This window comes from Nyctibius grandis, chromosome 16 (genome assembly GCF_013368605.1).
Source record: "Nyctibius grandis isolate bNycGra1 chromosome 16, bNycGra1.pri, whole genome shotgun sequence".
Taxonomy (NCBI): domain Eukaryota; kingdom Metazoa; phylum Chordata; class Aves; order Nyctibiiformes; family Nyctibiidae; genus Nyctibius; species Nyctibius grandis.
Window position 1 is genome coordinate 11,443,154 of NC_090673.1, and position 27,975 is coordinate 11,471,128.

The window sequence follows — 27,975 nt, forward strand, 5'->3', positions numbered from 1 at the left end:
ACCGGCGCGGGGGAAGGGGGGGGCGGGCAACGGCTCCGCGCGGCGGGTCACGTGAGAGGGGAGCGAAGATGGCGGCGGGCGGGCAGTGCGCGAGGTGCGGGGAGGCGGCGGCGGCTCCGGCGGGAGGCGGCGCGGGGTGGAGGCGGGGGCGGCCCTGGCGGCCCTGGCGCTGGCTGCGCGCGGGCCCCCTCCGCGGGGCAGGGCGGGAGGCGCAGAGGGGCCGCGCGAGGAGGCGCGCAGCGGGGGCGCGGGGACGGGAGGGTTAACGGCAGCGGGGCCCGCGCCGGCCTGGCCCCGCCCCTCCCTGGCTGAGGGGGCCCCTCAGGGCCCCCCCGGCCGCTCAGTTTCGATGTTAGTCGCGACTTTTTAGCGATTTTCGAGTTTATTTTATTCCGCCGCGTTGCAAAAGGTGGAATGTGAAATGGAGCTGGGTTTACGGTAAGACCGGGGGGGATCGGTGGGACCCTCCCGCCCCGTCCCGGGGCCGCTCTCCGAGGCACGGAGCACTCGGGCGGGGACTGTCGCCTTCAGGGCCGCTCTTTGCGAACGTGAAGATCCAAACAGAGCTGTGGAAGGTGTATGAAGGGAGCTAACGAACCCCAGCCTCGGCGAGGGCTTTAGCTCCGTGCTTTCATTTGTGCTGAGCGCGGTTTTTTGACATTTATTGTAGCACTTGTAGACTCTGGCGTGTCCCGAGGTGTCTGTTTTTATTAAATTAATATCTGTAAGCCCTAGTGGGGACAAGAGCACCACTGCTACCTGCGATCCCATCGAGAGAGCTTTCCTTCCTTAGCTCTCTTGGAGTCTAATTAATGACCTGGCAACAAACCCTGGTCTGTTTTATTCACGGAAGCGGTTGGGAGGGAATGAAGAGTAGAAGGGTTGGCTCTGCGGGGCTGGCGCTCAGATCTACACAGCGATTCTGGTCTTGGTAAAAGTCTGTGGCCTTTGGGGGCTCTGTGTGGGCTGGAGAGGTTGCACCCACCGCTGGTTGTCAGCCGAGCCAGGAGAGGTTCGTTTGCTTGTACACGGGGAGGTGCACTAACTGTCGAGGAATTAGCAGGTAGAAATGATGTCGGTAGGTGTACTGGAAGTAATAGGTCGTATCATTCTTTTAAGTGGCACCATGTGTTGGAAGTTGCAGATGACTTTCACTGCCATAGTGAGTTATTTCGATGAGGCTATTCTAAAAATAAGTTAATGAGCGTTCTTGCTTTTGTAGATGGTCTTTGTGGGGGGAGGTGTGGTGGTTACCTCCTGGTTTGTATTACGTTGCTATCAAATCAGCATTTGTGTAAGTTCCTGGAATATTCTTTTTGGCAAACATCCTTTTTCAGAGCTGTTGTAGGGAGACTCATTTTTCTGGGTGCATATGCCAGGGTCGGGATTTGATCTGTAATAGTGCAGATTGGCTTTTCTACAGAGTTCTCATGTAGAAAGAGGAAGCCAAGGGCAAATGTTCTGAAGACCTGTGGCAAATCACTCTGCCTGATGTAAAGGTGTCGCAGTTTTTCACTTCACCCAGTTTTATGTTCCACTTAGAGTGAAGGGTGAAACTGCTACAGAAGAATTTGTTTGGAGGAAAACATGTGATGTAACTGAATAAAATACTGCTCTATACTTTAATTAGGTTTCTTTTTACTAACCTCAGACATCCAATTAGCAAATTGAGCTAATAAGCTGATATAAATGTGTGCTTCTTTCATATGAGTTTGCAAGTCTTGCTGTATCAGTTGTCACCCTCTTTGGGTCTTTCCTGGGTTCTTCCAGGACATCTGAAACTGGGCAGCTGAAACCTAATGTTCCTTAAATCAGTTTTCTTGTATTGCAGTGTGATCTGCTCTGAGTTAATGGCAGATTTGAAAAGGTATAAGCTAAATGGAGGCCTGAAATAGTGTTCATCATTAAAATACTCTCCACCTTTTCTCTTTGTATGCAGGAGCAGCAGAGAATTGTGGACAATTCTTCTGGGCAGATCAGCTTTAAGAGAACCAGTAAGTCCATGTCTTCCTAAGCAGGTTTGCCCGTCACTGAATGGACTCCATGGCCGAATATATCATTTGTACATGTGTTGGAATATTAGTGAAAATAAGTTTTGCTGCTTTTCCCTCTTCCTCAGTGCGATTTTTGTTCCTCTATCTCTGCTACTTGTTCATTCTTCCACTCCTTGTTTATAGCTGCTTCATGAACTACCTGGAAGGGTGTATGTGGAAAGGTGGTTCCCTTTCTGGAGCGGACACAAGTGCTACTTTCTAGACTGGCTGGCCTGGGGTATTCATGAGTGGTACAGCCTGCTTCCTTGTTCTCTGGGACGGAGCCCGTGCTTGCAAGAATTTGCCCAGAGGTTGGAAATCCAAATATTTCTGAACCCAGTCCACTCCCTCCTCGTTCCTCTCCCTTCCTGTGATTAGGCAAGGCAGCGAGCTTTCTCATACGATATGCAACTTGAATCAGTCTGAATCGTAGATGCTTGTGTTGTGTCATTCCTGTCTCTTTGTGGTGGTGGAATTTCTTTGCTTTGCTTAAATTTAACAAATCTGATACTCGGCAGTGTACGTTGAGGAATCCGTTCAGTAGTATTTGGTTCTTTTTTTTTAGGCACAGATTGCAGCAGAATTGAACAAACACTGGCAGAGATTGTTAGAAGGACTTTCATACTATAAACCGCCAAGGTATAGCAATTGCCTGATTTTAGAAATGAACTGCTAAAATGGGGTCTCCTAATAAGTAGAGGAGCATGTTGAATATTTCTCTCTGATTTTTACTCTCTTGCATGACTTGAGATTTCAGAAGAGGAATATTAAGAGAAAGTACTTAATCCACATAACATTTTTTGGCATAAAATACAGACCACAAAGAAGTAACAGCAGTTTCTGCTGTGGTTGCTAATGTTGGGCAGCTCTTAGCCCTTGCCTCTGCTGAGCTGCAGCGATCATGTGCAAGTGTGCAGCCTGTGGAGAAGTGACTCCTCTTGACACTCAGTCATCCCAGACAGATTCCCTCATTGGAAAAAGTGGAATGAATACAGCCTGCATTTGTTATAGTAATAATTGTGCACAATGTTAAGTTTTGTCGGGTGGGAAGATTACAGAATATTGTTGTATGAAATATTGAAAGGCCATTGAGGAAAAAGCAAATGTTCAGTTTAAACTGAGAACTTTGAAATTAAGCCTTTTTAGTTCATTCCTTGGGTTAGCTGCATTTTTCATGACTAAAATTTCTTTTTTCTTTAGTACAACTTCCGCAGAAAAAATAAAAGCTGATAAAGATGTAGCTGCTCCACTAAAAGAGTTGGGTCTGAGGGTCAGCAAGTTTTTGGTGAGTGAAGGTGCTATTCTGATTATTTTTTATCCCTGCAATTGGAATGCGTTGTTATTGGGATTCTGTGGTTGAAGGAAGCTTCTTGGTGTTGGATAGAGGCAAACTTAAAAGTCCTTTCAGTTAAAAGTGATCTAAAGGATGTTAGAAGTACATGTTGGGGCTGTAGGTGAAAATATAAAAAAGTGGTTGGTGACCTTGAGGTGCCTCAGTTTTCCTGGTTAACACCCCCTCCTGCTGCAAAGGGCCCCGCTTTTCAGAGCCGCTTTGGGTCTTTCTTGGGTTCTTTCAAGACACCTGAAGCTGCTCCACTGAAAACCGATGTCCCTTAAATCAGTTACCATGTTTGAAAATACTGTTGGTTTACTGGCAAGGTAATGTTCCATCAAGCCAGAAGTTGGTGACTGGTGGTGGTGCATTTATTTAAATGACTGTTGTGCTCCTTTTGCTGAAGTTAAACTGGCTACATCTAGGTGACATCAAAGCTTATGTGTTTTGCTTTAAACAGAAGTGCTGACTAAAGCAAGCGTCTGCCCGATGAAAAAATTTTCTTTTGGCATATTTTGGAAGTTATTTGTTTTGAAGAGAAGAGCTGCCTGAATATTTGGAGAGAATCTTCATCTTTAATTAATTCAGTTGCCTTTTATTCATTTCAGAGCATGTCTCTCTTTTTCAGGGTCTGGATGAAGAGCAGAGTGTGCAGTTGTTACAGTGTTATCTTCAAGAGGATTACAGAGGAACAAGGGACTCCCTGAAGGTCCATAGCTCCCATTTATGCTCTATTTACTCCACATCTTTCCTTAATACCTGTAGTTGATGCATATGGTCACATGTGAGTCTGAGTTCTGATTTGGAAATGGCTTTGTAGCTTTTCTTCTCTGAATCTACAATGCTCAAGTGCCGCTTTTAGGAGAAGGGATAACAGATATCCAGGCCTAACTCTCTAGTTCATCTTCCTGCTTGAATTTCTCTGCAGAAACTCAGCTCCTCTCTCTATCGCAGCAATACAGGAAAGTTACGAATTTGTGAAGGAGAGTGAGCGGAGATGAAGAACAAATATGTAGTTACAAATGAGTGTTTTGGCCTTGTACTTTTGGAATCTGTCTTTCCAAAAGAAATGGGGAGAAAAATTGTCTTTTCTTTATTTCAGTCCTTTTTTTGTGAGTATGTACTTTGTTGGTAGGTATTTCTGCAGTAGATAATTCTTTATTTTGTTGTGTTTTGCTTACAGACAGTTCTTCAGGATGAAAGGCAGAGTCAGGCTCTGATGCTGAAGGTTAGTCATTTCCATTTGTATTTTCTGTTAAAAAGATCAGTTGACAGAGAACCAGAGATTATTTCTATGGATCCAGAAAATCTTGGACTGATTGAGCTATTCCTTCATATAAAGAACAGATTTTAGGTAGAGGGATGTGCATGAAGATTTGAACAGTGTTAATAGTTGCTAAAGAAAGGAAATTTTAGGCTTAATATCAGGGAATTTAGCCGGGCAGACGTGTGCACCCGTGTTTTCCAAAGCTTGTAGGTTTATACGTTATTGTCTGAAGTGACAACTCTGAAATGGAGACTGATGGTCATATCTGACAGAGGATGACAGGGATGAGGAATGAGAAATCATCTCTCTGTCTTTTTGCCTTTCTTTTCCAAGTTTTCTCTCTTAGCAGTGTAATTATAGACGTGTCCCTACGTGCGTGTTTTATTGAGGTCTGTCAAGTTAATTAAGTTTTTTTCAGATAACTTAAAAACTGCTTAGTTGAAACTCCACCTGTAGTAGTGTTTGAGCACTCTATATTCTTGTTATGAAGGCCTCGGCAGTGTATGGGAGAGGAAAGTGTATGGGAGTTGGACACTAGAGCAAATTGATATCAGTGACGCTATATATTCACAGCTGGCTGACTATTACTATGAAGAGAGGATCTACATTCTGCGTTGTGTCCTCCATCTACTCACTTATTTTCAGGATGAGAGGCACTCTTACATGGTGAGTACAGGAACCTTTTCCTGGATGTGATGTCATTGAAATAGGCTAAATATGTAAGTTGTGTAGTAATTGTCCACTTATGATTGTACAGGCACGTGAGAGTGCCTGTGAGAAGTTAATTTATTTATTTGTTTATTTAAGGCACAATACTTCCAGTGTGTTGAAAAGTTGGAGAAGGAACTAGTTCCTAATTACCGGAAACAGTTTGAAGCGCTGTACAAAGCAGAAGCTCCTACATGGGAAACACATGGAAATCTTATGGTATTTTGTTTCTTGCTATAATTTATTGGACTTACTTATAAAGTCTTTCCTTATATGTAGTGTATTGGAAAATGTGTATGTGCAGATGCAGTTAAAAAGGATGTTTCTCCTGGTCCAAGAAACCTAAAATTTGTTTTCTCTCTAACAGAACACACTTTTTCTCAGAAACAGAGTTGCACGGAACATGCTGTTCCTTGTAAGAAATCCACTGATAGCCCTAGGCTAACAGATCTGTTTGTGTGCAGTTGTTCATAATCTGCATCAGCACACTCTGATTTACAGTGGCTTTCCTTGCCATTGATACAAACCGCTGCCTACACAAGCTGTTGAAATGCTTCAACACTTCCCAGTTTCCAGCTGCTTTGACTGACCTGTGAGCTTCAACATATGATGGTAGAACTTTTTCTTGTGCAGACAGAACGTCAGGTTTCCCGTTGGTTCGTGCAATGCCTCCGTGAACAGTCCATGCTCCTGGAAGTCATCTTCCTCTACTATGCATACTTTGAAATGGCACCTGATGAGCTTCTGGCATTTGCAAAGATGTTCAAAGAACAGGGGTTTGGCACTAGACAAACCAACAGACATTTGGTAGATGAGAGCATGGATCACTTGGTGGATCGTATTGGGTAAGTATCATGTATATTTGTGAAGTGAGTACAGTGCAAAACAATTGTTCTCCTCAGGAAAAAAGCATATCTAAGTCTTGCTGCTGCCTCTTAAAATCAGCGGTATTTCAAGTTACGCTTATTGTGATGAAGGCAAAATAGCTTTTCTGGTCGCATTGGAGGTTTGTGGCAAAATGAAGGTGTGATTGCGAAGTAGAGAGGTATCCATATACTAGCTTTAGTCTGGTATGTAATCTTGCCTCTGGTGAGTATGACAATGAAGACACAGTGCCCCTCCTTCTTAGATGATCTAGTAGTAAAGTAAAATTGCGTCTTCACAGTGCTGTGCTGGTAGGTGCTACCTGCGTGGAGGCTGGAACACCCCCTGACCTGTATTGTTAATTCTGTTGCCTCAGTTCATGCTGTTGTGGGTCTGCTTCCAAATGGCAGTAATGTCTTCGTTTTGCTGCATGGGACATAACTGGAGCTGCAGCCAGGAGGAATGAAAATCCTGCCAGGTGGCAGAGAGTTACAAAGGTGGAAAAGCTGCCTTCAAATTTCAGTGACCTTTTTTTTGTCTGTTCAACCAGAAATGGTAGTTCTGAAGATTGTAATCTGTCGTATACTAGCATTTCAAGACAAAATTTGGATTACCTGCTGTTAATTTCATGTAATTTCTTATTGCTTCAGAGAACAGCTGAACAAAAGCAAACTAAAGGTTGTTTTTTGACTACTTACAGTTTTTAAAAAAAACCCTGAATTCTTAAATAAAGTTTCTGACCTACTTGTTTTTATTCTTCTCCTGCTTGTAGCTACTTCAGTGCTCTTATTCTGGTGGAAGGCATGGAAATTGACTCCCTCCATGAACGTGCTTTGGATGACAGGACGGCAGAGCACAAGTTGGCCAATAATGAGCGCATCCACCAGGTAAAGCACTGGCAGAGTAACCTCTCGTCAGGCCTAACGATACAGAACTTACTGTTGTTGCCCAGGCAGTGCTGTTTAAAGATTATGTCTGTAAGTTTCTGATCCTTGGGTTTGTTGACCAAGTGTAAGAATTAGCATGCACATAACATTCTGGGGAAAATAAGAACAAAATTAATTCCTCTTGCACTTATTTCCTTGGTTATCTTGGACCGTTCTCTAACGAAAGGTGTGTGCAAAGAAGTAGGCATTGTGAAGTTTCCAGAAGGGAATGAAACAAAAGATTTGTAGTGTCAGTGCTTTTAGGACAGAGAACATCTGAGGTTAGACCAACTTTAAGTCAGTAAACCACGCAGAAAAACAGACTGAGGCCGCAGGAGTCTAATTTGGTCAGTTGCATGTTTGAAATAATTATCTGCACAGGAAAGGTGACTGTTAGCAGGAAGATGCAATCAGCTTTATGCTTGGTGAGTATGAGCTGCTTTCAGATCTCAGTTATTTTGCCTTTCTCTTGTCTCTGCACAGGAAATGGACAATCAGCTGCTGCAGTTAGGGGATGTCTCACATCATGCTCTGGTGCTTTTGGCCTGGGCTCTGCTCCGTCACACTGTAAACCCAGAGGAGTCAACAAACATTATCAGGAAAATGGGCAGCACTGCTATCCAGCTGAATGTTTTCCAGTATCTGACAAAGCTTCTGCGATCGCTGAGCAGTGGGGGGAAGAATGTGAGTTTCTTATAACTTTCTATATGTAAGCTCTTGAAGGTTTTTAACTGCTACTGATGAAGAGGTATGATGGGAGGAGGATGATTTTGAACTAGTGTTCCTTCAAACTAAATCTGATTTTAAGCAGAGTGTGCAGTAAAGCATGTTTTATCATCTTACCTTCTTTCAGTGAAGATCAGAAATCAAGTTGAAATGAAACAGATTTTTCTGCCCAAAGAATAAAAAAAAAAGTTTTTGTAAGTTGAGGAACTACATCTCTTCTGGGCAGAAGAGACTGCATTTAATCACACTGGTTGATTTGCCTCCGTAAGTGTACTTGCCATTGTGGATCTTGAGTATTAGATGATTTAACTCCGCGCTATTCTCTGTATATGGTTTCATTAGACAATACCATGTATGAGAGTAAACTACTTTGTAGGCAGAAACCAGTGATAGCAAATCCTTTTGATTTCTGTGGACACTGACTGCTTTTTTTTGATGTTTGGAAGGCATTTCTAATGATAATGGTAGTGCCAAGATTTCTCATTTTGGTGAAGTATTTAATAATGTGGAGCTTAACTAATGACTGGTTCTTGTTTTGCTGCCCCTCTGCTGACTGCAGCAAGGATGTACGAAAAAGGCAGTTACTCAGTTTGTAAAGCAGACAGAATACAGTTACAGTGTGTTCTGTAATTCATAACCTTGTGTATTCTTTCTTTCCAGTGTACTGCCAGCACAGCTTGTATGTGTATTTATGGACTTCTTTCCTTTGTCCTGACATCGCTGGAATTACATACATTGGGCAATCAGCAGGTAAGCATCCAAGGCTCATGGTGTCTGTTACCTAATGTAAAATAACCTGTCATAACTGATGCTAATTATTTTTGTTAAATTGTAATCCTGCATTTGAGACGGCAAACTTTACGTGACTGAGATCTAAAAGAGCAATTTGCTGGTTTTCCTACTGCATTTGCACAATGCAAACTTAGCAAACGCCTCTGCAGACTGGCTGATTAATAATGAAAGAGCATATCTTGCACTTGAAGTCCTGTGGGTTGGAAACTAATTTTGATGTGTTATTTCCAAAGCAATGGAAAGAGTATATAATCCATTTCCAAGCTGGAGAAGACACAGTACAGCCCTTTGCAGATACTGTGGATGTATTTGTCCCGGCCAGTCTGTTCATGATGAGGAGCATGGCTTTAGGCTAGCGGTGTGTTCTGGGTTTGGCTGTGCTGTGTGTTTCTGTTTTGACCAGAGGAGGCAGTTACATCTTGGCTGGCAAACATGGAAACTTAAAATTCCAAAGATGTGGCAGAACTTGGTTGGGATGAAATCCTCCTGTGTACAGTAACTTTTATTTTCCCTGTCCTCTCTTCCTTTGAAGGATATAATTGATGCTGCATGTGAAGTTCTGGCAGCTTCCAGCATTCCTCAGCTCTTCTGGAAGACGGTGAGTGTGTGGCAACTTCTTTGACCTACCTTGCTTATAACTAAAACCTGATAAAAGATCCCTTTTTAGGTAAGGAACAGACTGATTGCATTTATTTAGTTAGTTTCTAGGAGGGCCTGAGGAGCTAGTGTTCATTTGTATCTATCTTTGATTTACTTTTGCCCTTTCCTGCCTTTTAGGTACAGCCTTGGCTTTACTCTTGAAGGATACTGGAACAAGTTTTAATATAGGTGATAGTTTAAACCAGGGCTGGGGTTGCAAGGATTGAACTAACTGCTGGCAAAAGCATCATGCTTTTTTTTTTGTTGTTGTCACAGAATTAGGATGATACGTAATGCATTATAGTCTTACTTCCTGCCTTATACTTGCACACTGCCTCATGCTTTAGTCTGTGCAAGGACTGGAGTGATACTTCTGTGCATGATTAATGTTAAATGTACGACTTAAAAAGAAACTGTATCCTTGTGCTATACCGAGACCCTTTTAGCATTTCTTTTTAGTAATACCACATTTGTTTTCTGTTTCCACCACCAGGAGCCAACTGCAGGTCTAGGTATTATCTTGGACAGTGTGTGTGGGATGTTCCCCCATCTTCTTACTCCTCTCCTTCAGCTGCTCCAAGCCCTTGTATCTGATAAATCTACTGCAAAAAAGGTACAGGATCTCTCTTGGTGATTTATTTCAAGACAGGGATAATGTGCTGTGTGATAATGCTGTGTGATTCTTTCTTTCCATTACATGTTGCTTATCTCCATGGCAATTTTAGATAACAGACATTAAGCTTTGGTCAAAGAACAGTGGACAGGGCTCCTTTTTAGTCCTGTGCTATTGCAGGACACTGTTTTCTGGCTTTTAGAAAACTTTTCAACTCTAATGGCTGAAGATGGAGATACTGCCTAATTTTTCAGGTTGTACTTTACTCATAAATTCCTGATTCATTAGACGAGACTTGTCTGGACATGTGGGCTGTCTAAGAATGTTTTGGTAGGATTGATGTATTAGAAGGATATTGTCCACCTCAAGAAAACTTGCCTGCTCCTGGAAATGACCTGGTTGATGAATTTTTAAGAAGGTCTGGCTCCTTGGCTGTATTGCTTAAGCTCTCTCTGTATGCAGGTATACAGTTTCCTGGATAAAATGTCCTTCTATATCGAACTGTACAAGCATAAACCTCCTGATGTGATCTCTCATGAAGATGGCACACTTTGGCGAAGGCAGGCTCCAAAGCTCCTCTATCCTCTCGGTAAGAAAACTGCACTTAACCTTTTCCTATTGAAATGCTTTGGAGAATTTAGTTCTTTATCTGGCTTCTAACTTGGGTAAATTTTTGACTTTTATTTCACCTGCTGCTTAAATCTTCAGGACTAGGTCAAACAAATCTGCGGATACCTCAGGGAACAGTGGGCCAAGTGATGCTGGATGATCGGGCGTATTTGGTACGATGGGAGTATTCCTACAGCAGCTGGACACTGTTCACCTGCGAGATTGAGATGCTGCTCCATGTTGTATCGACAGCAGGTGAGATAGGCTGGGAGCGTAAAAGAGAATAAATAATTGTTAATTGGTATCAGTGTGAGGTTAATAGTAGGATTCAACAGCTCTGAATACTTTTGAAAGCATGGAATACATTCCCAGAAACCTGATTTTGAAATTATTATTGTAATACTGTAAAATTCACTGCAAAAGGCCAAGAGCATGTAGTGAGATGAGATAAATTTTAGATGCGGGGAAAGATGAGATAAATAAAAATAAATGTGTTTTGGTGTGGGGAATGATCACGGGGATGTGTGGTAAGATTAATGTGCATTGTTCTAGATTTGATTACTGCTTAGGTATGATTTTGCATTCTAGTGTTAGTTTCTTTACCCAGATGTGATTCAGCATTGCCAGAGGGTCAAGCCAATAATTGATCTGGTTCATAAAGTCATCAGCACTGATGCATCGATAGCTGATTGCCTTCTGCCAATCACCTCGCGAATCTATATGCTCCTGCAGAGGTAAGTCACTGACTGGCATGAAGTCAGTAGCAGCAGAGGTACCTGAGAAGATATAATGTGCTAAAAGAATGGCTAATTACTAATTTTGCCAAGAGCTTTTCAAGAAGTTTGTCTCAGTGCTTGAACTCCCCAAGACTGGTGTTCAGTTCTCAAGACTGTTCTGGCTACACAGTGTTAAATGCTTTGATGCAGCAGCATGGCCCCTCTTCCACTCTTTTCGTGAATGTTGTGCAATTTTATCCATTTCAAGGCATTTTTTATTGGTAGCTATATTTACATGAAAGGGGAATAAAACATATCATTAGAGCAGTAACTTCCAGGTGTTAAAACAGTTGTGCTTATTAACACTCCTCTCGGTGTTAACTGCCTGGCAATTGATGTTCTGCTGCATACCCTGTTCGCTGTGACAGGCTGCTGTCTCGCCAGCCTTGCCTCTTGCAGTAAATCGATCTGACTCAGGTGTGAGGGGAACGTGGCAAGTCTAGACTGAAAGTGCAGACTCTGGTGTCTGTATTTACCTGGTTAGGTTTTATACTTGGGTACTTCAGTGAGGGAGAAGCTTTTTTGATCAAACAACAGTATGTAGGCTAGACCCCAGATGACAGCGCTTTTTATGCATATTTCTTTTTCCTAGGCTAACAACTGTCATCTCTCCCCCTGTGGATGTTATTGCTTCTTGTGTCAATTGTTTGACAGTACTGGCGGGTCGGATGCCGGCCAAGGTGAGGAAATGACCTTCTGGGTTTGCTGGGTTTGAGAACTAGTAGACATGTCTATGTGAATGAGAGGGAATATCTGTACTTTTTCTCTTGCAGGTTTGGACTGACCTTCACCATACGGGGTTCTTACCATTTGTTGCCAATCCAGTGTCCAGTATGAATCACATGATGAGGTATTCATGATCCCCCAGCCCTTGGGGTTTATTTTTGGTTTTGCCTAACCTATCCATAACCTGTCATAAGAACTTTATGCCAGTGTGAAATTGATGCATCTGACGTCTCTCATGTCCGAGTCCTGCTATTCATGTAATAAACCCTCTTGTTCATTTCACAGTGCAGAGGGAATGAATGCTGGGGGCTATGGAAACCTGTTGATGAGCATAGAACAGCCTCAAGGCGAGTACAGTGTTACCATCTCCTTCCTGAACCTGATGACAAGTCTTGTCCGGGTGAGTGCTTCTGGAATGGTCTGCACGTGAAGTCAGCTGTAGGTTGTTACGATGGGAAAGTGAAATATGGCTGTGTCAGAGATCCCCTGTGCAATGGGTCTCTATGAGTAATCATTGGTTGACACCCCCTTCTGTGCTGTTTGTGCTTTCTCTGTAGTCTCATTCTTTAAAAGAAAGTTTTGATTAATCTAATCTACAAATTAATAGAAGTTGCTTGTAAATCTATGTCCCCATGCTCGATAGTTTTCTCAAACTTTAAAGACATATGGCATATCTTCCTGCAAATGGTTTCTTGTTCTTTTCACTGGAAGGGGGACAATAACATTTCTGTTTCTCCTAGGGACAACTTGGTAGCACCCAGAGCCAAGGACTTGTGCCTTGCATTGTGTTTGTCCTGAAGGAGATGTTACCAAATTACCACAAATGGCGTTATAACTCTCATGGAGTGAGAGAGAAAATTGGTAAGGATGTTGAGGGGGGGAGGAGGAGGAGGGGATAAAAAGGATCACCTGTCTTCTCAGAGAGAATGTGTGAATTTTTACTACTTTTTTATCATACCTTTTCTAGCAGCCATTTGGGATTTGTTTTGTACATCTACCAGTATTGCTAGATGCGATTTGTTTGAAAATATTAGGATCTAGGCAACAGATCTTTGTGAACTGAGTAGTCCATTCTATTTCTGTTTTAGGATGCCTTATTCTGCAGTTGATCCATGCTATACTGAATTTATGCCCTGAAATGGATCCTCGCAGCAGGTAAGACAGGTGATGGATTTCAGATCTGCACTAGCCTGCCTTGTAGTGCAGGAGGGCTCTGTTGCTATCTTAGGTTTTTGAATGTAAATGACTAGGGATGAACTGGCGTGGTTGTGTAGTGCTGGTTTCAGCTCTTTTCAGTGTTACTGAGTACAGGAAGGGTAGAAAAATATATGGGGCATTGTTTTTTAGAACACCTTGTGAAGAAAGAGAAACCAGTAAATAGATTTCCTGGGACAGACTGCCATACACTTTCCTGTTTGGTGTATCCACTCTGAAGAAAGTAGAAGGGAGAATAAAGTGGGGGTCAGTGGGGGGTGTAGGAATTAAGAGGTTACTTTGTGGTAGTTTTCTAAGTGTTAGGTGGGAAAACACTGCAAGTGCTCTTAGTGATGATGTCCTGTGTCGTTCGTGTCTCCCAGCAGTGCCCCCAGCCTTCAGTCCTTGTGCGTCTTCAGCCTGGCCAACACTGAAGCAGGACAAGCTGTCATTAACATCATGGGAATTGGTGTGGACACTATTGACATGGTAATGGCCTCCCAGTCCAGTAGGTGAGTGGTGTGTTTCGTTTCAGCAGTGTAAGGAAAGGAGCAAATGATAATATTTGAAATGTAGCTTCAACTGATTGCGCGTAGCGGGGGATTAGCGTAGCGGCTAGCCATGGCAGCCTGCCTCGTGTGTTCTGGAGGAGCAAGCCTTGCTTATTCCAGATTTGTGGGTAGTCTTTGCTGTACACTCTCCATGTCATGCAGTTGTTTTAGTTCTCTGTTTCTAAATGACACTTGGAGCATGCCAGTGGGTGTAAATGTGTTCAATTGTTTAACGTTTGCTAGCAGTTACATTTTTTAATGAAGAATTCACTTGAACTCAATTTATAAGATTGAACGTCTGAATTAGAAGCGAGAGGATTAGAGCCAATGTTAGAAGTTCTGTGTCTTCAGGTAACACCAGAGTTCAAGTCAAGCTGTGCTCATGAATAAATCTTAATAAAGCTTGAACTGTAATTTTGGAAGTGCTAGGAATGATCAGTCTGTTCAGGACGGTTTTGAAGGCGACTTGAGGTGCTCTGGAAGTATTGAGGATATTTTCAGTGTTGAGTGCCTTAACCTCCTTATGTGCTCTCTGAAGGCTTGAATCTTTTGCTTTAGCTGTGGTTGAATCTCTCCCTTTTCTTCTGTTCTCTTTTCCTGGCCAGCTTTACCTGACACGTAGGCACCCAAACTTGCTAGCAGGTTGTTTTCTGATAAAGTCTGCCATTTTTTTCTTTCAAAACAAGTCTGGAAGGGAACCCAGACTTGTTGAGAAAGTGAGACCTATTTGAGAAGCCTTTTTGGCTTTATGTCTCTCCAGAATGTTTATCTGATAAGGAAAATAGTAGGAAAATACCAGACTTGGAGCCAGTTTTAAGTCTTCATCCAGTTTTGGTTCACTATAATTTCTGTGAGATTGGTTCTGTAAATGTTTCTCCCTCTGTCTTAATACATTTTAAATCTCTGTATCCCAAAGAGGAAAAAAAAAGTGGCAGTAGGCTGTCAGACTCTTTCTTGTTTGATGCTGAAAACTCGGGGCTGGATAGACAACTTTTTTTTTATGGATACGTGAGGGTTTGTATTTCAGCAGCTGTTGTGTGACATGACAGTCTGAATAAAAATGTCTTATAACCCCCAATTGACAGAGAATGGAATTTCCTCTTTGAATGTTGTGCAAATAATAAATGTCAGTTGTCAACACAGTTACTTACTTTGGTTTCTTTTTGGAAACACAGCGATGAGTCACAAGGCCAAGGTCAACTGCTGATCCAAACAGTTAAGCTGGCATTCTCGGTTACCAATAATGTCATCCGGTTGAAACCCCCCTCCAGCGTGGTGTCTCCGTTAGAACAGGCACTCACTCAGCACGGTATGTATTTCTCCCTGGGGGAAGCTGTCCTTCTTTGTTATTTGCAAACAGTCGGTGTGTGTCTTGTTACAAACAGGAGTTAAGATTTCAAGGTTCCAAGAAGTGGTTTCTAGTGATGGGAGAAGGCCTATTCTCCCTCCTCTACAGCATTCTCCTCTGGGACAACTTATAAAGTATTAAGCAAATGTGGCTTGTTGTTTGCTGCTTTGTAATGACATGGGTGTAATTACAGAATATAGTAAATCAGCTGCCATTAGTACCTTCTGGCTGGGCCCATGCCTTGTTCTGGAAGGCTCACCTAGTCCTCACCTTCTCCTGTGGAAATCATTATTTGGTAAATAGTTACATCTTGTTGCAGTTTCTTCTCTTTGATTTTAATTGTGTTCTCTCCAGGTGCTCATGGAAACAATCTTATTGCGGTCTTGGCCAAATACATCTACCACAAGCATGACCCTGCCCTTCCACGCCTGGCCATCCAACTGCTCAAACGACTGGCTACGGTAAGATGAGACTCACACAAGTGCTCCTTTGCTTCTCCCCTTGTGACTGATTCCACCACTGAAATTCTTTCAAGATAACTTCAGGCTTGTTTGTGTCAGGGAGCTTAACGCAGGTCAGTTGCAGGCAGTCTGGGCTGAAAGCTGTAAGCTAGAGCACGGTAAAAATCCCATGAAGGGCCATTTGTTTTTTAACATAATCCTCTGCCATTTCAGAAGTTGCTCAGCATCTCACTGAGAGGCTTTGCATGAGTGGGGTGTTTTCTGCAAAGCATTTGTACCTCCAGTTGATCTCTTTCCACTTTTTGAGTAACTTTCTCAAGTCGCACTCTTAAATACAATTCCTACACCTTCTTAACTGGAACTTTAACATCTTACTGAGAAGAGGATTCTATTTAAGTTTTTATCGTGAGCTTTCAACTTTGCCTTTTAGATTTACTCTTTTTGGCTACTATACTTCTGAGAATGTATTGGCAGTTTTATTAAAGCATATAAGTGCAGTTCTGGGTTTATTTATTTCAAGAAACAATATTCCAGTACTGTTTTTCTCCTTGTCTTTTCCAGTTTTGTCATAACCCTTGAGAAATAGGTAACAGATAGAGCAGAATTGCCAAAGAGGAAAATTTGTGTCGCTCTGCAGGTTTCTTCCCACTTAATGACAACTTACTTTTGAGTTCCATCACATATGTTCATAGATTCAATATAAAATATTTTGGAGTTTCAATCTGAAATGCAAATCACCTTCTATATAGAGAAGCAGCGTTCCGTAGCGTTTGGTTATTCTTGCTTCTGATGTTTCTCTCTTTTTACAGGTTGCTCCCATGTCTGTTTATGCCTGCCTTGGTAGTGACGCTGCTGCCATCCGTGATGCCTTCCTCAACCGCCTGCAGAGCAACATTGAGGACATGCGTATTAAGGTCATGATACTGGAGTTCCTCACAGTTGCGGTGGAGACACAACCTGGGCTCATTGAGCTGTTCCTGAACTTGGAAGTGAAGGATGGCAGTGATGGGTCGAAGGTAGAATAGCAGATATTTGCCCAGAGACTCTTTTGTTGTAGCATTCGTAGCAGTCTTACGGCACCAGTCTCTAAAAGCTGATAGTTCCTACCTGTAACCTGGTGTGCTTAATGTAAAGATAAATGCAGCTTGTGCTTGCAGTTAATGGATGTGCAGCTATCCCAGTTTCACTGTTCGCTATAACCAAGGACAAACATTCCCCAGTGTTTCAAGGCAGATACTGAATTAACATAAGAACATCTACTGGGTCAGACCAGAGATCCCTGTGGCCCAGTCTTTTGGCTCTGACAGTGGCCAGTCAGTGACAAAGCTGAAGACTGAGGTACAATGGACAATATCAGTTTTCCAGAATACCCACCCTGGTGCTTTGCAGTACAAGGTCTTGGGTTGGGACCTTTCAAAGACACTTGGTCTTGCTAACTCTTAGCTTAGCTCATTTTTTTCCCTCCCGTGTTATGACTACATTCCTTGTAGTTATATATAAAATATATGACGGTGTCATGTGCTCAAGATTTATTTGTGTGTTCTTCAAGCAGAATCAAACACATTCTGCTTTAATAGGTGCCTACATAGTGGTTCTGTGGTGATGTAACCTCTCTTGTTTCCTTTTGCTTTAGGAATTCAGCTTAGGGGAGTGGAGTTGCCTCCAAGTAGTCTTGGAGCTGATAGACTCCAAACAACAGGAGAGATACTGGTGCCCTCCCCTCTTGCATCGTGCTGCCATTGCCTTCCTGCACGCTCTGTGGCAGGACCGGCGAGACAGCGCCATGTTAGTTCTGAGGACAAAGTGAGTTGCTGGTTTTCTACAATGCGTTTCCCTTCCTTTTTTCCAAACCACTTTTTCTTTGGTTCGTCAGACTTTTCAGGGATATTTGCATCTTAGTCTCTGTATGCCCTGGTAAGGTCATGCGGTGTTGTGGGCTTTGAACTTAGTCTCTCAGGAAAGAAGTGAGAAGCCTGGATATGTGTGTTCAGAAGCAGATATATTTTGTTCTGTTTCTTTTAGAGAAAGCCATATAAGCTTGTATTTACCAAAGCATATGTTCTGTGAAGTCTGGAACAGTCAAAATGCTGCTAGGCATGTGGCAGGAGGGAGGTAATTGATATGACTTCTGTATATATCTTCCAGGCCAAAGTTTTGGGAAAATTTAACCAATCCCCTCTTTGGGACCCTTCCTCCGCCTTCAGAATCATCAGAGGTGAGTTACATCTGAACAAAGGGAAGGTAGTTATGTACCTCTCAGAAAAGGTTTCTACATGATGTACGTGGCTCCTCCCTCTACTTGCAGTTTTCTAAAAGGCAGTGTGTTCAGGTGCTTTAAACACAGGCAGGAGATGAAGTGAGTGCTTTCTGGCTTTGCAGAGAATGTTCAGCCATGAACTGTCTTTGGAAATTCTCTGCTCTTTATTCACATATGAAACAAAAATAGCTGTTACCTAGCATCTGTGGTAACACTCACTCTTTGGAAGGTACGCTGTCTGTAGTGTATCCATACTATGTGTCGTGTGCTGTTTGGCAAAAGAAACTTTTTTTTTTTAATGACATAGCTCAGGCTGACTGGTATCACAGAGGAATCGGTTAGGTTCTTGTTATTCCTTTCTGTGGGAGTTTTCCCCTTGACTGTGAAAGTCCTGTGCTCTCACTGAGAGCGCTGCTTTGAATACAGCATTCTTCCCATAGTCACCAGTCCATGGTCCAATGACAAAACTATTGCTATCGTGGGAGAAACAAATCTACAAAACTGGAGCATCAGTCAGCACAAGTGGGTGGGTAGGTAAATCAGAATTGCACTTACCCTGCACAGCTGAGTGCTCAGATTTTGCTTTTTTTGTCTTTATAGCTCAGTGTCTTGGATACCTGTGCCTTAATCATGAAAATCATCTGTTTGGAGATCTACTATGTTGTCAAGTGAGTCTTTGGTAGTCTCTCCTTCATCCCTGTGCTTTTTAATTATCTAAACTATGTGTGTTAAATCCTGATAGACCGTGCAGGCTTTGAGGAACAAAGTACATGTAATGCTGTGAAAATGGGGGAGGAACAGGGATTTATAAACAAATCACAAACGTGCATTGGAGATTCTTGCAATCACCAATGGCAGGAAGAGATGTTACAGTGTTTCTGCAGCCTGTAGGTGAGAATGTTTGTATTGGTATTTCCCTTGCACCCTGGAGTGAGAGTATACAGTATTTATTAAAGCTAATTGTAAACTAAGCAGAGTACACCTACTGTAGTGATTGCTGAATAACATTTTAGTAGTTTTCTCCCACTCATTTTGGTTTCCTGAACATAACTGCCCTTTAATATGTTGAAAAGTCAGCATTAACTACAATCTCTGCTTTAAAAAAAAAAAAAAAACACCATAGATTTTCTTCAGGGATCATGTTTTTCTTTCACATTTGATGCAAAAAGTGGGATTCCCTGCACAGGTCTAATATGTGGAATAACCTTCACTTGCAAGCTGTGTCCTTGGCTTTCCTACCTGAATCTCAGAAGAAGTATGTTTTCTGACCAAAGAATAAATGAAGATAACTTCTCCTCTTGATTTGGTCAGGGGCTCACTGGATCAGTCCCTGAAAGACACGCTGAAGAATTTCTCCACCAAAAAGCGCTTTGCCTATTGGTCAGAGTATGTGAAGTTACTGGCATATCACGTGGCAGAGACAGAGAGTAGCAGCTGTGCCTCCATGACAGAGTATCAAATGCTCATCTCCGCCTGGCGGATGCTGCTGATAATCTCTACTAGCTATGTAAGAGCTACCTCTTATCTTTCATGATAATCTGAAATTAACGTGTTGAATAATACAATGTCAGCTTCTCAGGGCCAGCTAAGCCGTAGTGAAGAATTCACTGGTTTTTCTTTCAATTTTCTTGTATATGTGCTTACAAGACAAGCTGGCACGAGCACGGTGCAGGAGGTTAGAGTAGGTGGTGTTTTGCTGTTTGATCAAAATGAGCAGAGGAGGGAGGTAGTAAATAATTTTTGTAGCAATTTTAAGTAATTCTGTAATCCTGAAGAGATTTTGCTGAGACAAGTGAGGCAGGGATGCACCATTAGGAAAATCAGTCATTGCCGACTTTTTGCCAACTGTTAGTGTAATACTTCAGTGATTTCTGTAAAACTGCATTGTTCGCCAGCTATAAAATTTGGTGAATCCTTAAAGTAACAAATGAAAACAGTAGCCTGATGTTAGATTGTTAAGAAGGTGCATCTTTTGTTGTGCTTCATTGATCTCTGTCTTTGTGGATCTTAGGCGGATATAATGCATCTCACTGATTCTGCAGTTCATCAGCAGTTGTTTCTGGATGTGCTAAATGGGACCAAGGTTTTGGTAGGTGCTGCTTCCTGTCGGTTCTTTAATTTCCCAATTGCTCATCTTCTTTGTACTATGAGAAGTTCTATTGCTGCAGCTGCGTGCCCTCATAGGTTTTTTTAGATCCTGTGAAATTGGGCTGAAACAAAGTCTCTCCCCCTGAATTGAAGAGTTTCTTATAAATCTTCATTTTGTGTGTGTTATTCTTGTCATCACTGGGTGACCCTGCAGAGGGTCCTGACTCTGGTTCCCTCGATGCTGCTGGCTGCTGAAGAACAAACCTGGTCATTTGGTGGCGGTGCTTGGGCTGAGGATTTCTAAGAAAAAAGAAGTGTTCTTACATGTAACTATTGCAACTATAACTCTTGCAGTATTTCTTCTTAGCTCCTAGTTCCCATGTCAGTATCCTGTCTGCAGCTGGGGTCTATGCTCTGTACCCTTCTTCTGATCCTGCTCAAACAGTGGAAGAGGTAGGTATTTTGTTTGGATAATTATTAGTCACTGCTAAATATAAAGACTTGGGAGATTAAGTGTTTGCTCTAGTGAGATTCCCTTAGTGATCTGGGGAGGAAACTCTTTTGGGATGGCAAATGTCTGTAGGTCGTTGCTGAAATCTCTTGTAGTAATACATTTGTGGTTTGCCTTTGTGTTTGCTGGTGAAAAGTGTATCAAAAAAGCTTTTGTGATGGTCAGTCCTGCATTCTCATTGTACTGTGGAATGTCTTTAGTGAGATCCAGGTGGTGACTTAAACTTTACTTGGAAGAACTGCTTTTATTTGTGTGGATCATGTAACTTATGATGCACACAGCTCAGTCAAGCCAATGTATTTATTGAGGGATCTTGTCTAATCTGAAGAGCTCTCCCTTTTTGTTGTCAGCCAGTTGGGTTCTGTGGATAAAATCATAAACTCCTTGACGCAGATTCTGGAGGGAGTACTACAGGCAGATCAGCAGATGATGGAGAAAACCAAAGCCAAAGTGTTCTCAGCTCTTATCACTGTGCTGCAAATGAAGGAGATGAAAGGTGAGGTGGTGTGAGTACAAGTGTCAAGAGCAGGGCTGCCATGGCTGAATACACCCTAACACTCACCCTTGTTCTTCTGTTGAATTTGAGTTTCCAGTCATGCTGGTACAAGGTGGTGCAGTTTATTGTAATGGTTTTGATGAGAATGTCGTATTTATATGGACTCAGAACGTAGACTGCACCCACTGGCCAGTACCAGCAATCTGGAGAAATGGGTAGGACATGCTGTAGGGAGCAGTTACGGAATAATCTGTCCGTGGTAGTGCTTGATTTGTGCCTTGAAATGTCCTGAGTTTGTCTGACTTCTTGGGAAAATGACAGCTTTTTATTATCCAGATGTCCATCTAATCCGTTATTATGTCCTCCTAGGCTTAATCATCTAAACTTAGTTACAGTTCCTCCCGTTCTGTTTTGAAATGAAAACAAGATAAATAGTAACTCCAAGAAATGTGGCCCAGTGATGTTATCAGTTAAACTGGAAACCTAGGTACAAGGATGGTGTGTTAACTGTTGTCTGTTCTGTGTGTGTCACAGTCAATGAGATCCCCCAGTACTCCCAGCTGGTGTTGAGCGTGTGTGAAACCCTCCAAGATGAGGTCATTGCGCTCTTTGATCAGACTCGACACAGCCTGACCTTGGGAGATGCCGCAGATGACAAGGACAGCATGGAAACAGATGATGCCTCCCGAGTTAAACACAAGGACCAGCGAGATGGGGTAAAGGAGCTGTTCAGCTGCTGTGCAGCTATGTTTCTTTTGTCTAAACAAAAGTTCTGTGCGTGCTTGGAACAGCTTCCCTTGCAGCCTTCTGCCTTCAGAGGAAGTTTCAGCAGTTTCTATTTCAGAATTACTCCGTGTCTTTTTGGCACACATCAGTCTGGGAAATCGGCTGTTGCTGCCGTTCTTTCAGATCTGTCCTAAAAAACGTTGTTGCAATTGCTAATACAGCCAGGAAACGTGCAGAGTATAATATGGGGGGTACCAAGGGCCTTAATTTATGACTCTGAGAATGATCGAACTTTAGGTTGTGTTAGTAAATGCTTTCAGGATTTTCCTGGTATTCATGTCAAGCCTGTACCTCGTTCTCCTTTCCTGGTCACTGCAGGTGTGTGTTCTGGGTCTGCATCTGGCTAAAGAGCTCTGTGAAGTTGATGAAGATGGAGACTACTGGCTACAGATTACTAGAAAAGTCCCCGTGCTTCCTACTATCTTTGCCACATTGGAGATCAGCCTGAGAGTTAAACAAAACCTTCACTTCACAGAGGCCTCATTACATTTACTGCTGACCTTAGCAAGGACTCAGCAGGTGAGAGACGCAGAGAAATGAGAGCATATAGCTATACATTTTTAATAGGAACAGTGTGTCTCATTGTTCTGACTGCGATGAAGCTGAACAATGATCTGCAGATAAAGGGGTTTTTTTAGAGGCTGGCAAGCAGTAGGTCCTGTATGTATTCCTGCTTAGTTTGTCTTGTTCTTCTCGATAATGGGATGTCTTGGATGGAAGAGCTGAGCCAGCCAGAGCAACCTGCAATTTAGAGCAGGCACTTTCACTGCATGTACTCTTTTGCAATGCAAATTATCCCCCCTAGTTAAAACAGCATTGTGTGTTGGAACCTGCTTCCTCATTAGCTGCAATAAAGCGTTATTTACCTATTACAAATTCAACTTGTGTGGGGCTTTAAGTGAAAGCAAGGTTGTTCCAAAGCCAGCCCTTGTCAAAGATCATCTGTGTACCAAACCAGGGGATATTGAAATGGAATTCATAGTACAGTTTTGCAGGTTAGATTTTACTGGAAGAACAATGTTGGTTTTCTTGATATTGAACTTTTAACAACATAGAAGTGTGTGTGGATGAAAGTTCCCTAAAAGGGTGGTGACATTGCAAAGAACAGAAATATCTAATCCAAGATAAGTCTCTCTAGTCCCAGAGAGCAGACACACTTGCAGATTTTAACAGTAGTTTGTTCTGTGTCTTGTAGGGAGCAGCAGCAATGGCTGGAGCTGGCGTCACACAGAGTGTCTGCCTGCCCCTCCTGAGCGTGTACCAGCTCAGCTCTAATGGAGCCATTCAGGTGGGCGCTACTTCCTTCTGGGTGGGAATGCACCAGGAGAGCTTGCCATGCCCTGCCTGGTGGGCTGGGGTTGGAGCAGAGCCCTCCTCACGTGGGAAGGACAGGAGTCACCCCTAGGGCCTGCAGACTTCCAACGTGGTGTGAAGGTTTTGTGGCGTGTGCCACACTGGGCAGCAGTGTAAATCAGTGATGTATTTTTGTATCTGATTTGTTCAGACATCTGCTTCGTCTCGGAAGTCTCTGGATGCCCCCTCTTGGCCTGGGGTCTATCGTCTCTCCATGTCGCTGATGGAGCGCCTTCTTAAAACACTTAGGTACAACTTCCTGACGGAAGCACTGGACTTCGTTGGTGTCCATCAAGAGAGGATTCTTCAGGTATGTCACGTACTTCCTCTGTGGTGGTTCCCTTGGCTTCTGTGCTGCAGTAGCAGTGGAAACACATCAGAAAGTGCAGAAGCATTGGAAAGAGGCTCCTGCCTCAGAAAGATTTACAGTAGAAATAATTCAATAGCCATGTGCTGTGCGGCTACTTGCATGGACACATTTTCTGTCCCTAAGGGCAGATCCTCTGCATCTTCAGCCTTTTCTTCTAGAGAAGGGAATGAGCTTTTTGTGATTGAACTGTAATCGCCCTCATTTACTGCTCTCTCCTGCCAGTGCCTGAATGCAGTACGGACAGTACAGAGCTTGGCCTGTCTGGAAGAGGCCGATCACACTGTTGGCTTCATTCTTCAGCTCTCAAATTTCACAAAGGAGTGGCATTTCCACCTGCCACAGCTTATGAGGGACATGCAGGTAGGAATCAGGATACTGCTGTGGATAATACATTGCCTTGGAGCGCAGGGATTTGCAAGCGTTAAGAGAAAATAGCACTATATCACCTTTTTATTGCTGCTCTTTTAATAGGAACTATTGCTGAGGTCATTTAAATGTCTGCTCTGTCAGTACCTTGTCTGAATTGAGTGAGGAAAGATAACGGTTGGGGACAGACAGATGGTAGCTTGGAAAAATAACTTGGGGAATTCGATGTCCTGCTCTCAGTTCTCAGTGCCAGGTGACTCCAAGAAAATACTGGGAAATCAAGAGACTGCGTTGATGCTGTATGATCTCAGTGTTCTCTTTAGATGAGTTTTGAGCTTTTAAGAGATTTCTCCCTCACCTTATTTATTTCAGGTGAATCTGTGTTACCTGTGCCAGGCCTGTACCTCCCTCCTGCACAGCCGCAAAATGCTCCAGCACTACCTGCAGGTGAGGAAGGGAACTGTAAGCCAAACTGTAAGGTAGGAGTGTTGCGTGCATGTGCTCCCTGTTAAAAGGGGAATGTTATTCAATATCCAGGCTCTTGGATATTTAATTGATTGTCGTTAATCCTAGTGGTGATCACTGGCAATCATCAACAGTTGGGATTTGCATTTCTCCACAGCAAAAAAGCGTGCAAAGAGTAGTCTGGACTGTAAAAACTCTGGACTGTGTAAAGCCAGTCCTAGAGAAACAGCCTGTTTGAATGGTGGTGTTACCATTTTACAGCTGCCTACAGTGCAGCAAGAAGGCTGCACTGCTGTAGTGCTCTAGTGCCATTAACTAAGCCACTGTTGACCTGGTGTCCTTGATCTGATTTAATTTGTTCAAGAGAGGGAGCTCTTGTTCTTGGGGAATCCTTAGATTCATGAGGTGGGGACGATGCGTTGCTGCTGATGTGTTATTTCAGCATGGCTAAGGTTTGGTGTGTTGATTAGGGATTCTTTTTCTGGCATGTGGAATCTAAATAGGCTCTGCAGCTGCCTCCCTGCAATGCAGTGCCTCCCCTGACGCACACTAAGTGCAGATTCTCATGCTTCTAGCAGGTGACAGGCTTTGGGTGCCTTATTTCCTCATTCCTTTTGTTCATAGCGTCTTTTTTTCCTGAAAGTAGTGCACCATAATCATATCTGTATTCAAGACTTCGTTTTTTTCTTTCTCCACAGACAAAAAATGGCGATTCCCTTCCATCAAGCGTGACTCCACGAGTGCAGCGTAATCCCCAGGCCTCCTCCAAACACCCCAGCCCTGAGTCAGAGGCAGCAGAGCAGAAAGCGCTGCTCACAGTGCAGTACAGCCTCTTGAAAATCCTCAGCAAATCTCTTGCCGCCCTGCGCCATTTCACCCCTGATGTCTGCCAGATCCTCCTTGATCAGGTAGAGAAAGAGCAGAGCTGCTGCTTCCTGAGGGGGGGACTTGACAGCATTTCAGGCGATGTTCTGGATCTGTGTAGTGAGGCACAGTCTGTCCTGCTTGAGACAGGCGCCACTGTACGTGTGTGTGCTGTTGTGCTGCACGAAGCAGGAAGGCAGGGCACAGGGATTCACCTTAGGAGCTGGGTGCTGATCAGTGGGAAAGGAAAACCTTTGTGGGATCTGCACAACGCTGTGTACACGTAACCTTACTGGAGCAGCCCAGTGACCCAGCTGGGTTTGTATCCTCAGTATCTTGCTCTTCAGAAAAGACATCTCTGTCGGTGTGACCTAATGCCTGGTCTCCAAGTTCGGAAAAGGAAGGTTTAATCCTTGATTCTGGCAGTGTCCTGCTGCTAACTTTTGGATAGTTAACGTCCCTTTCCTGTCCCTCTGGGTACATATGCCTGGGCTTTTGAAAACCGTCTGGAAACAGTCATTTCTTTAGGTTGCCACTTGGTGGCAAGCTGTACGGCTCGGGAGTTGGAGCAGGGTCATTCATGTGAGGAGAACCATGTAGTCTGATGGTGCAGTACTGTGCAGAACGCTCTCTACTGCTCCATCTGTGTACCCGAGATTTGGGAAATGATCTCACTGCTTCTAGTTCTCCTCACAAAAGGCGTGATGCAGGGACTAGGTATTCCTGTTACTATGACAGTAGCATACTCGTGGCCTCAGGGGTCATTCACTCCTCTTTCCATTTCTCCACAGTCGCTGGACCTTGCTGAGTACAACGTGCTCTTTGTTTTGAGTTTCACCACACCAGCCTTTGATTCAGATGTCGCACCTTCCTTTGGGACCCTCCTTGCCACAGTCAACGTGGCCCTTAACATGCTGGGAGAGGTACTGGCCGTTTCTCTGTCTGGGAGAGCGCAGCAGTTGCAGTGATCTCAGAGCACTCACTCACCTGATACTCTTCAGAGTAGGAGTATTTCCTCTTTCGTATCTCCTGTCTCTAATGCCTGTCTCTTTTTCCCCTCTCAGCTGGATAAGAAGAAGGAACCTTTCCCTCAGGCTGCAGGGCTGAATATGCAAGAGGGAACCAAAACCCTCAAGTAAGTTTCTAGCTATTTGATTTAGTCATGGCCAAGGAGCAGAACCTGATGCTCCTCAGATCAGAACTGAGGTTTAGATGCATTCGTGTAGCTTCAGAGCTGCTCACTCTGAATCCAGGGAGTTCAGAGAGCCCGTCAGGAGCTCTCCAAAGCAAGCAGGGATTTTTTGGGGGAGGTGTGTGAAGTCATCCCATCCTAAGTCAGCCACTGAAGATGCAGATAAAGAGTTGTTTGATGCTTCTCTACCAGTACTTTTAAATCAGACTTCCCTGATGGGCAACAGGGGTTTCTGCTCTGCAGACCGTAGCTTTTGGGTATCCCTGCTTGAGCAGAAGGGGAGCAGTAACAGTGTTCCCTCCTGTGTGCCCAGTGTGTGAGTATTTGACCTCGAAACTCGAGCGTGCCGACCTTTTTGGCTCCTGCTGATCTGCGTTTCTTTGCACAGGTCTCTGCTCATGTTTACAATGGAGAACTGTTTCTACCTGCTCATCTCCCAGGCTGTTCGGTACTTGAGAGACCCGGCTGTGCACCCTCGTGACAAGCAGCGTATGAAGCAGGAGCTCAGCTCTGAGCTGGTGAGCAGCTTGGGCCATCCTTCCTCGCTCTTCACTCTAAACGTGGCTGGTGGGAGAAGGTCGTTTGTCCTTGGCTGCCCAGTAGAGCCCGTTCCCCAGCATGAGCCAGCAGCCTTGGGTATCTCGTGCTGCACGTACTGGTGCCTGTTCCCGTGGCCTGGGGGGGGAGAGGGGCACGTGTTTGAAAGGAGCTGACTTGTTACCTGGTTCTGATTTCAGAGTACGCTGCTCTCCAGCCTGTCTCGTTACTTCCGCCGTGGAGGTCCCTCTTCACCTGCCAGTGGGCTTCTTCCCTCTCCCCAAGGAAAGTCTGTCTCCAAGCTGGGGCCCGAGGGGCAGGAGCCTTTGTTTCAGCTCGTGCAGGCCTTTGTCCGGCACGTGCAGAGATAGATTCTCTCCTGCCCCTGCCTCCCTTTTCAGAACTTGCACCAGAACGATCCGTGTCCACCGCAGGAGGCATCACCTTTGGCAGAGCTTGTAACAAGGAGTGGCAAAGGGAGGGAGGCCTGGTGTGGGCAGGGGTAAACCGAGCTGTAAGGGCAGCAGCAGCGAGATCCCGTTGAGCTCTTGCAACCCTGTAGCAGAGTGAATGTAAGGGAAGCCGAGAGCGGCTCTTCGGTGACCAGCCCACGTGCACAGCCTGCCCGCCCCATCGGCCGGAGCGCCCTGGCTGGGTACACGTGCTGAACAGTCAAAACCTTTATTTTTATAGCTTGTACCTCAGCTGGGGAAGCTGTGGCTGGATGGAAAGAGGAGACAAACTTTCTGCTGGGCATTAACTGCTCTTAACACAAGGTGCAATCTGCCTCTCCCTCGCAGTCCGAGTGCAGTTAAGGCACAACCAAGGGATCAGCCAGCAATTCAGAGACCATCTTTCTACCGCTATTTTTGTACGGAATGGTTCCCGGCGCGACGGTGTATGTGTGCTCACGCCTCCCCTCACCCTGCGGTCTGTGTGGTGTGTGTGTTTCTGAAGAGCAAGGCCTCACTCAGCGTTTCTAAGTTCAAATTCCATTGTTTCAGTCCTGCAGTTTTTTGTAACTGTGCCCTATTTATACTGATATTAAAACGTTTATAGACAGCAGCTGGTTCTTGGGTTTGTCTTGGGTGTAGCAGCACCAATCCTGCACCTCCTGTGTAGTC

At 43.9% G+C, this 27,975-nt stretch overlaps 1 protein-coding gene across 5 annotated transcripts; it reads left to right on the forward strand.

Annotated features, from left to right (window-relative positions):
* The first annotated feature begins 29 nt into the window (after positions 1 to 29).
* On the forward strand, positions 30 to 27,909 carry NUP188 (nucleoporin 188). Of its 5 annotated transcripts, none has more exons than XM_068413961.1 (44): positions 30 to 94; positions 1,940 to 1,994; positions 2,599 to 2,672; positions 3,234 to 3,318; positions 3,995 to 4,075; positions 4,550 to 4,594; positions 5,207 to 5,299; positions 5,441 to 5,560; positions 5,975 to 6,186; positions 6,978 to 7,092; positions 7,615 to 7,815; positions 8,518 to 8,607; positions 9,182 to 9,247; positions 9,782 to 9,901; positions 10,364 to 10,490; positions 10,610 to 10,765; positions 11,118 to 11,244; positions 11,879 to 11,966; positions 12,060 to 12,136; positions 12,298 to 12,412; positions 12,753 to 12,873; positions 13,101 to 13,167; positions 13,590 to 13,718; positions 14,933 to 15,066; positions 15,460 to 15,566; positions 16,376 to 16,582; positions 17,200 to 17,369; positions 17,712 to 17,781; positions 18,424 to 18,491; positions 19,135 to 19,330; positions 19,835 to 19,912; positions 20,279 to 20,364; positions 20,773 to 20,918; positions 21,453 to 21,634; positions 22,023 to 22,223; positions 22,900 to 22,992; positions 23,209 to 23,367; positions 23,650 to 23,787; positions 24,166 to 24,240; positions 24,957 to 25,166; positions 25,914 to 26,045; positions 26,187 to 26,257; positions 26,703 to 26,832; positions 27,052 to 27,909. In XM_068413961.1, the coding sequence occupies exons 1-44, from the start codon at positions 69 to 71 to the stop codon at positions 27,220 to 27,222; spliced, it is 5,214 nt and encodes a 1,737-aa protein (XP_068270062.1). In that variant the 5' UTR covers positions 30 to 68; the 3' UTR covers positions 27,223 to 27,909. The 5 variants fall into 5 exon arrangements, with proteins under 5 accessions (XP_068270062.1, XP_068270063.1, XP_068270065.1 ...); XM_068413962.1 differs by having other exon boundaries at positions 13,593 to 13,718; XM_068413963.1 differs by lacking the exon at positions 30 to 94 and adding an exon at positions 376 to 438.
* The last annotated feature ends 66 nt before the right edge of the window (positions 27,910 to 27,975 follow it).

What these genes read in the sequence shown, in the direction of transcription:
- NUP188 (XM_068413961.1), top strand. Translation starts at nt 69, where the DNA reads ATGGCGGCGGGCGGGCAGTGCGCGAG. An exon ending in ACAGGCACTCACTCAGCACG is followed by an intron (nt 15,067 to 15,459) that starts GTATGTATTTCT and finishes TGTTCTCTCCAG; the next exon opens with GTGCTCATGGAAACAATCTT. An exon ending in AGGAGCTCAGCTCTGAGCTG is followed by an intron (nt 26,833 to 27,051) that starts GTGAGCAGCTTG and finishes TTCTGATTTCAG; the next exon opens with AGTACGCTGCTCTCCAGCCT.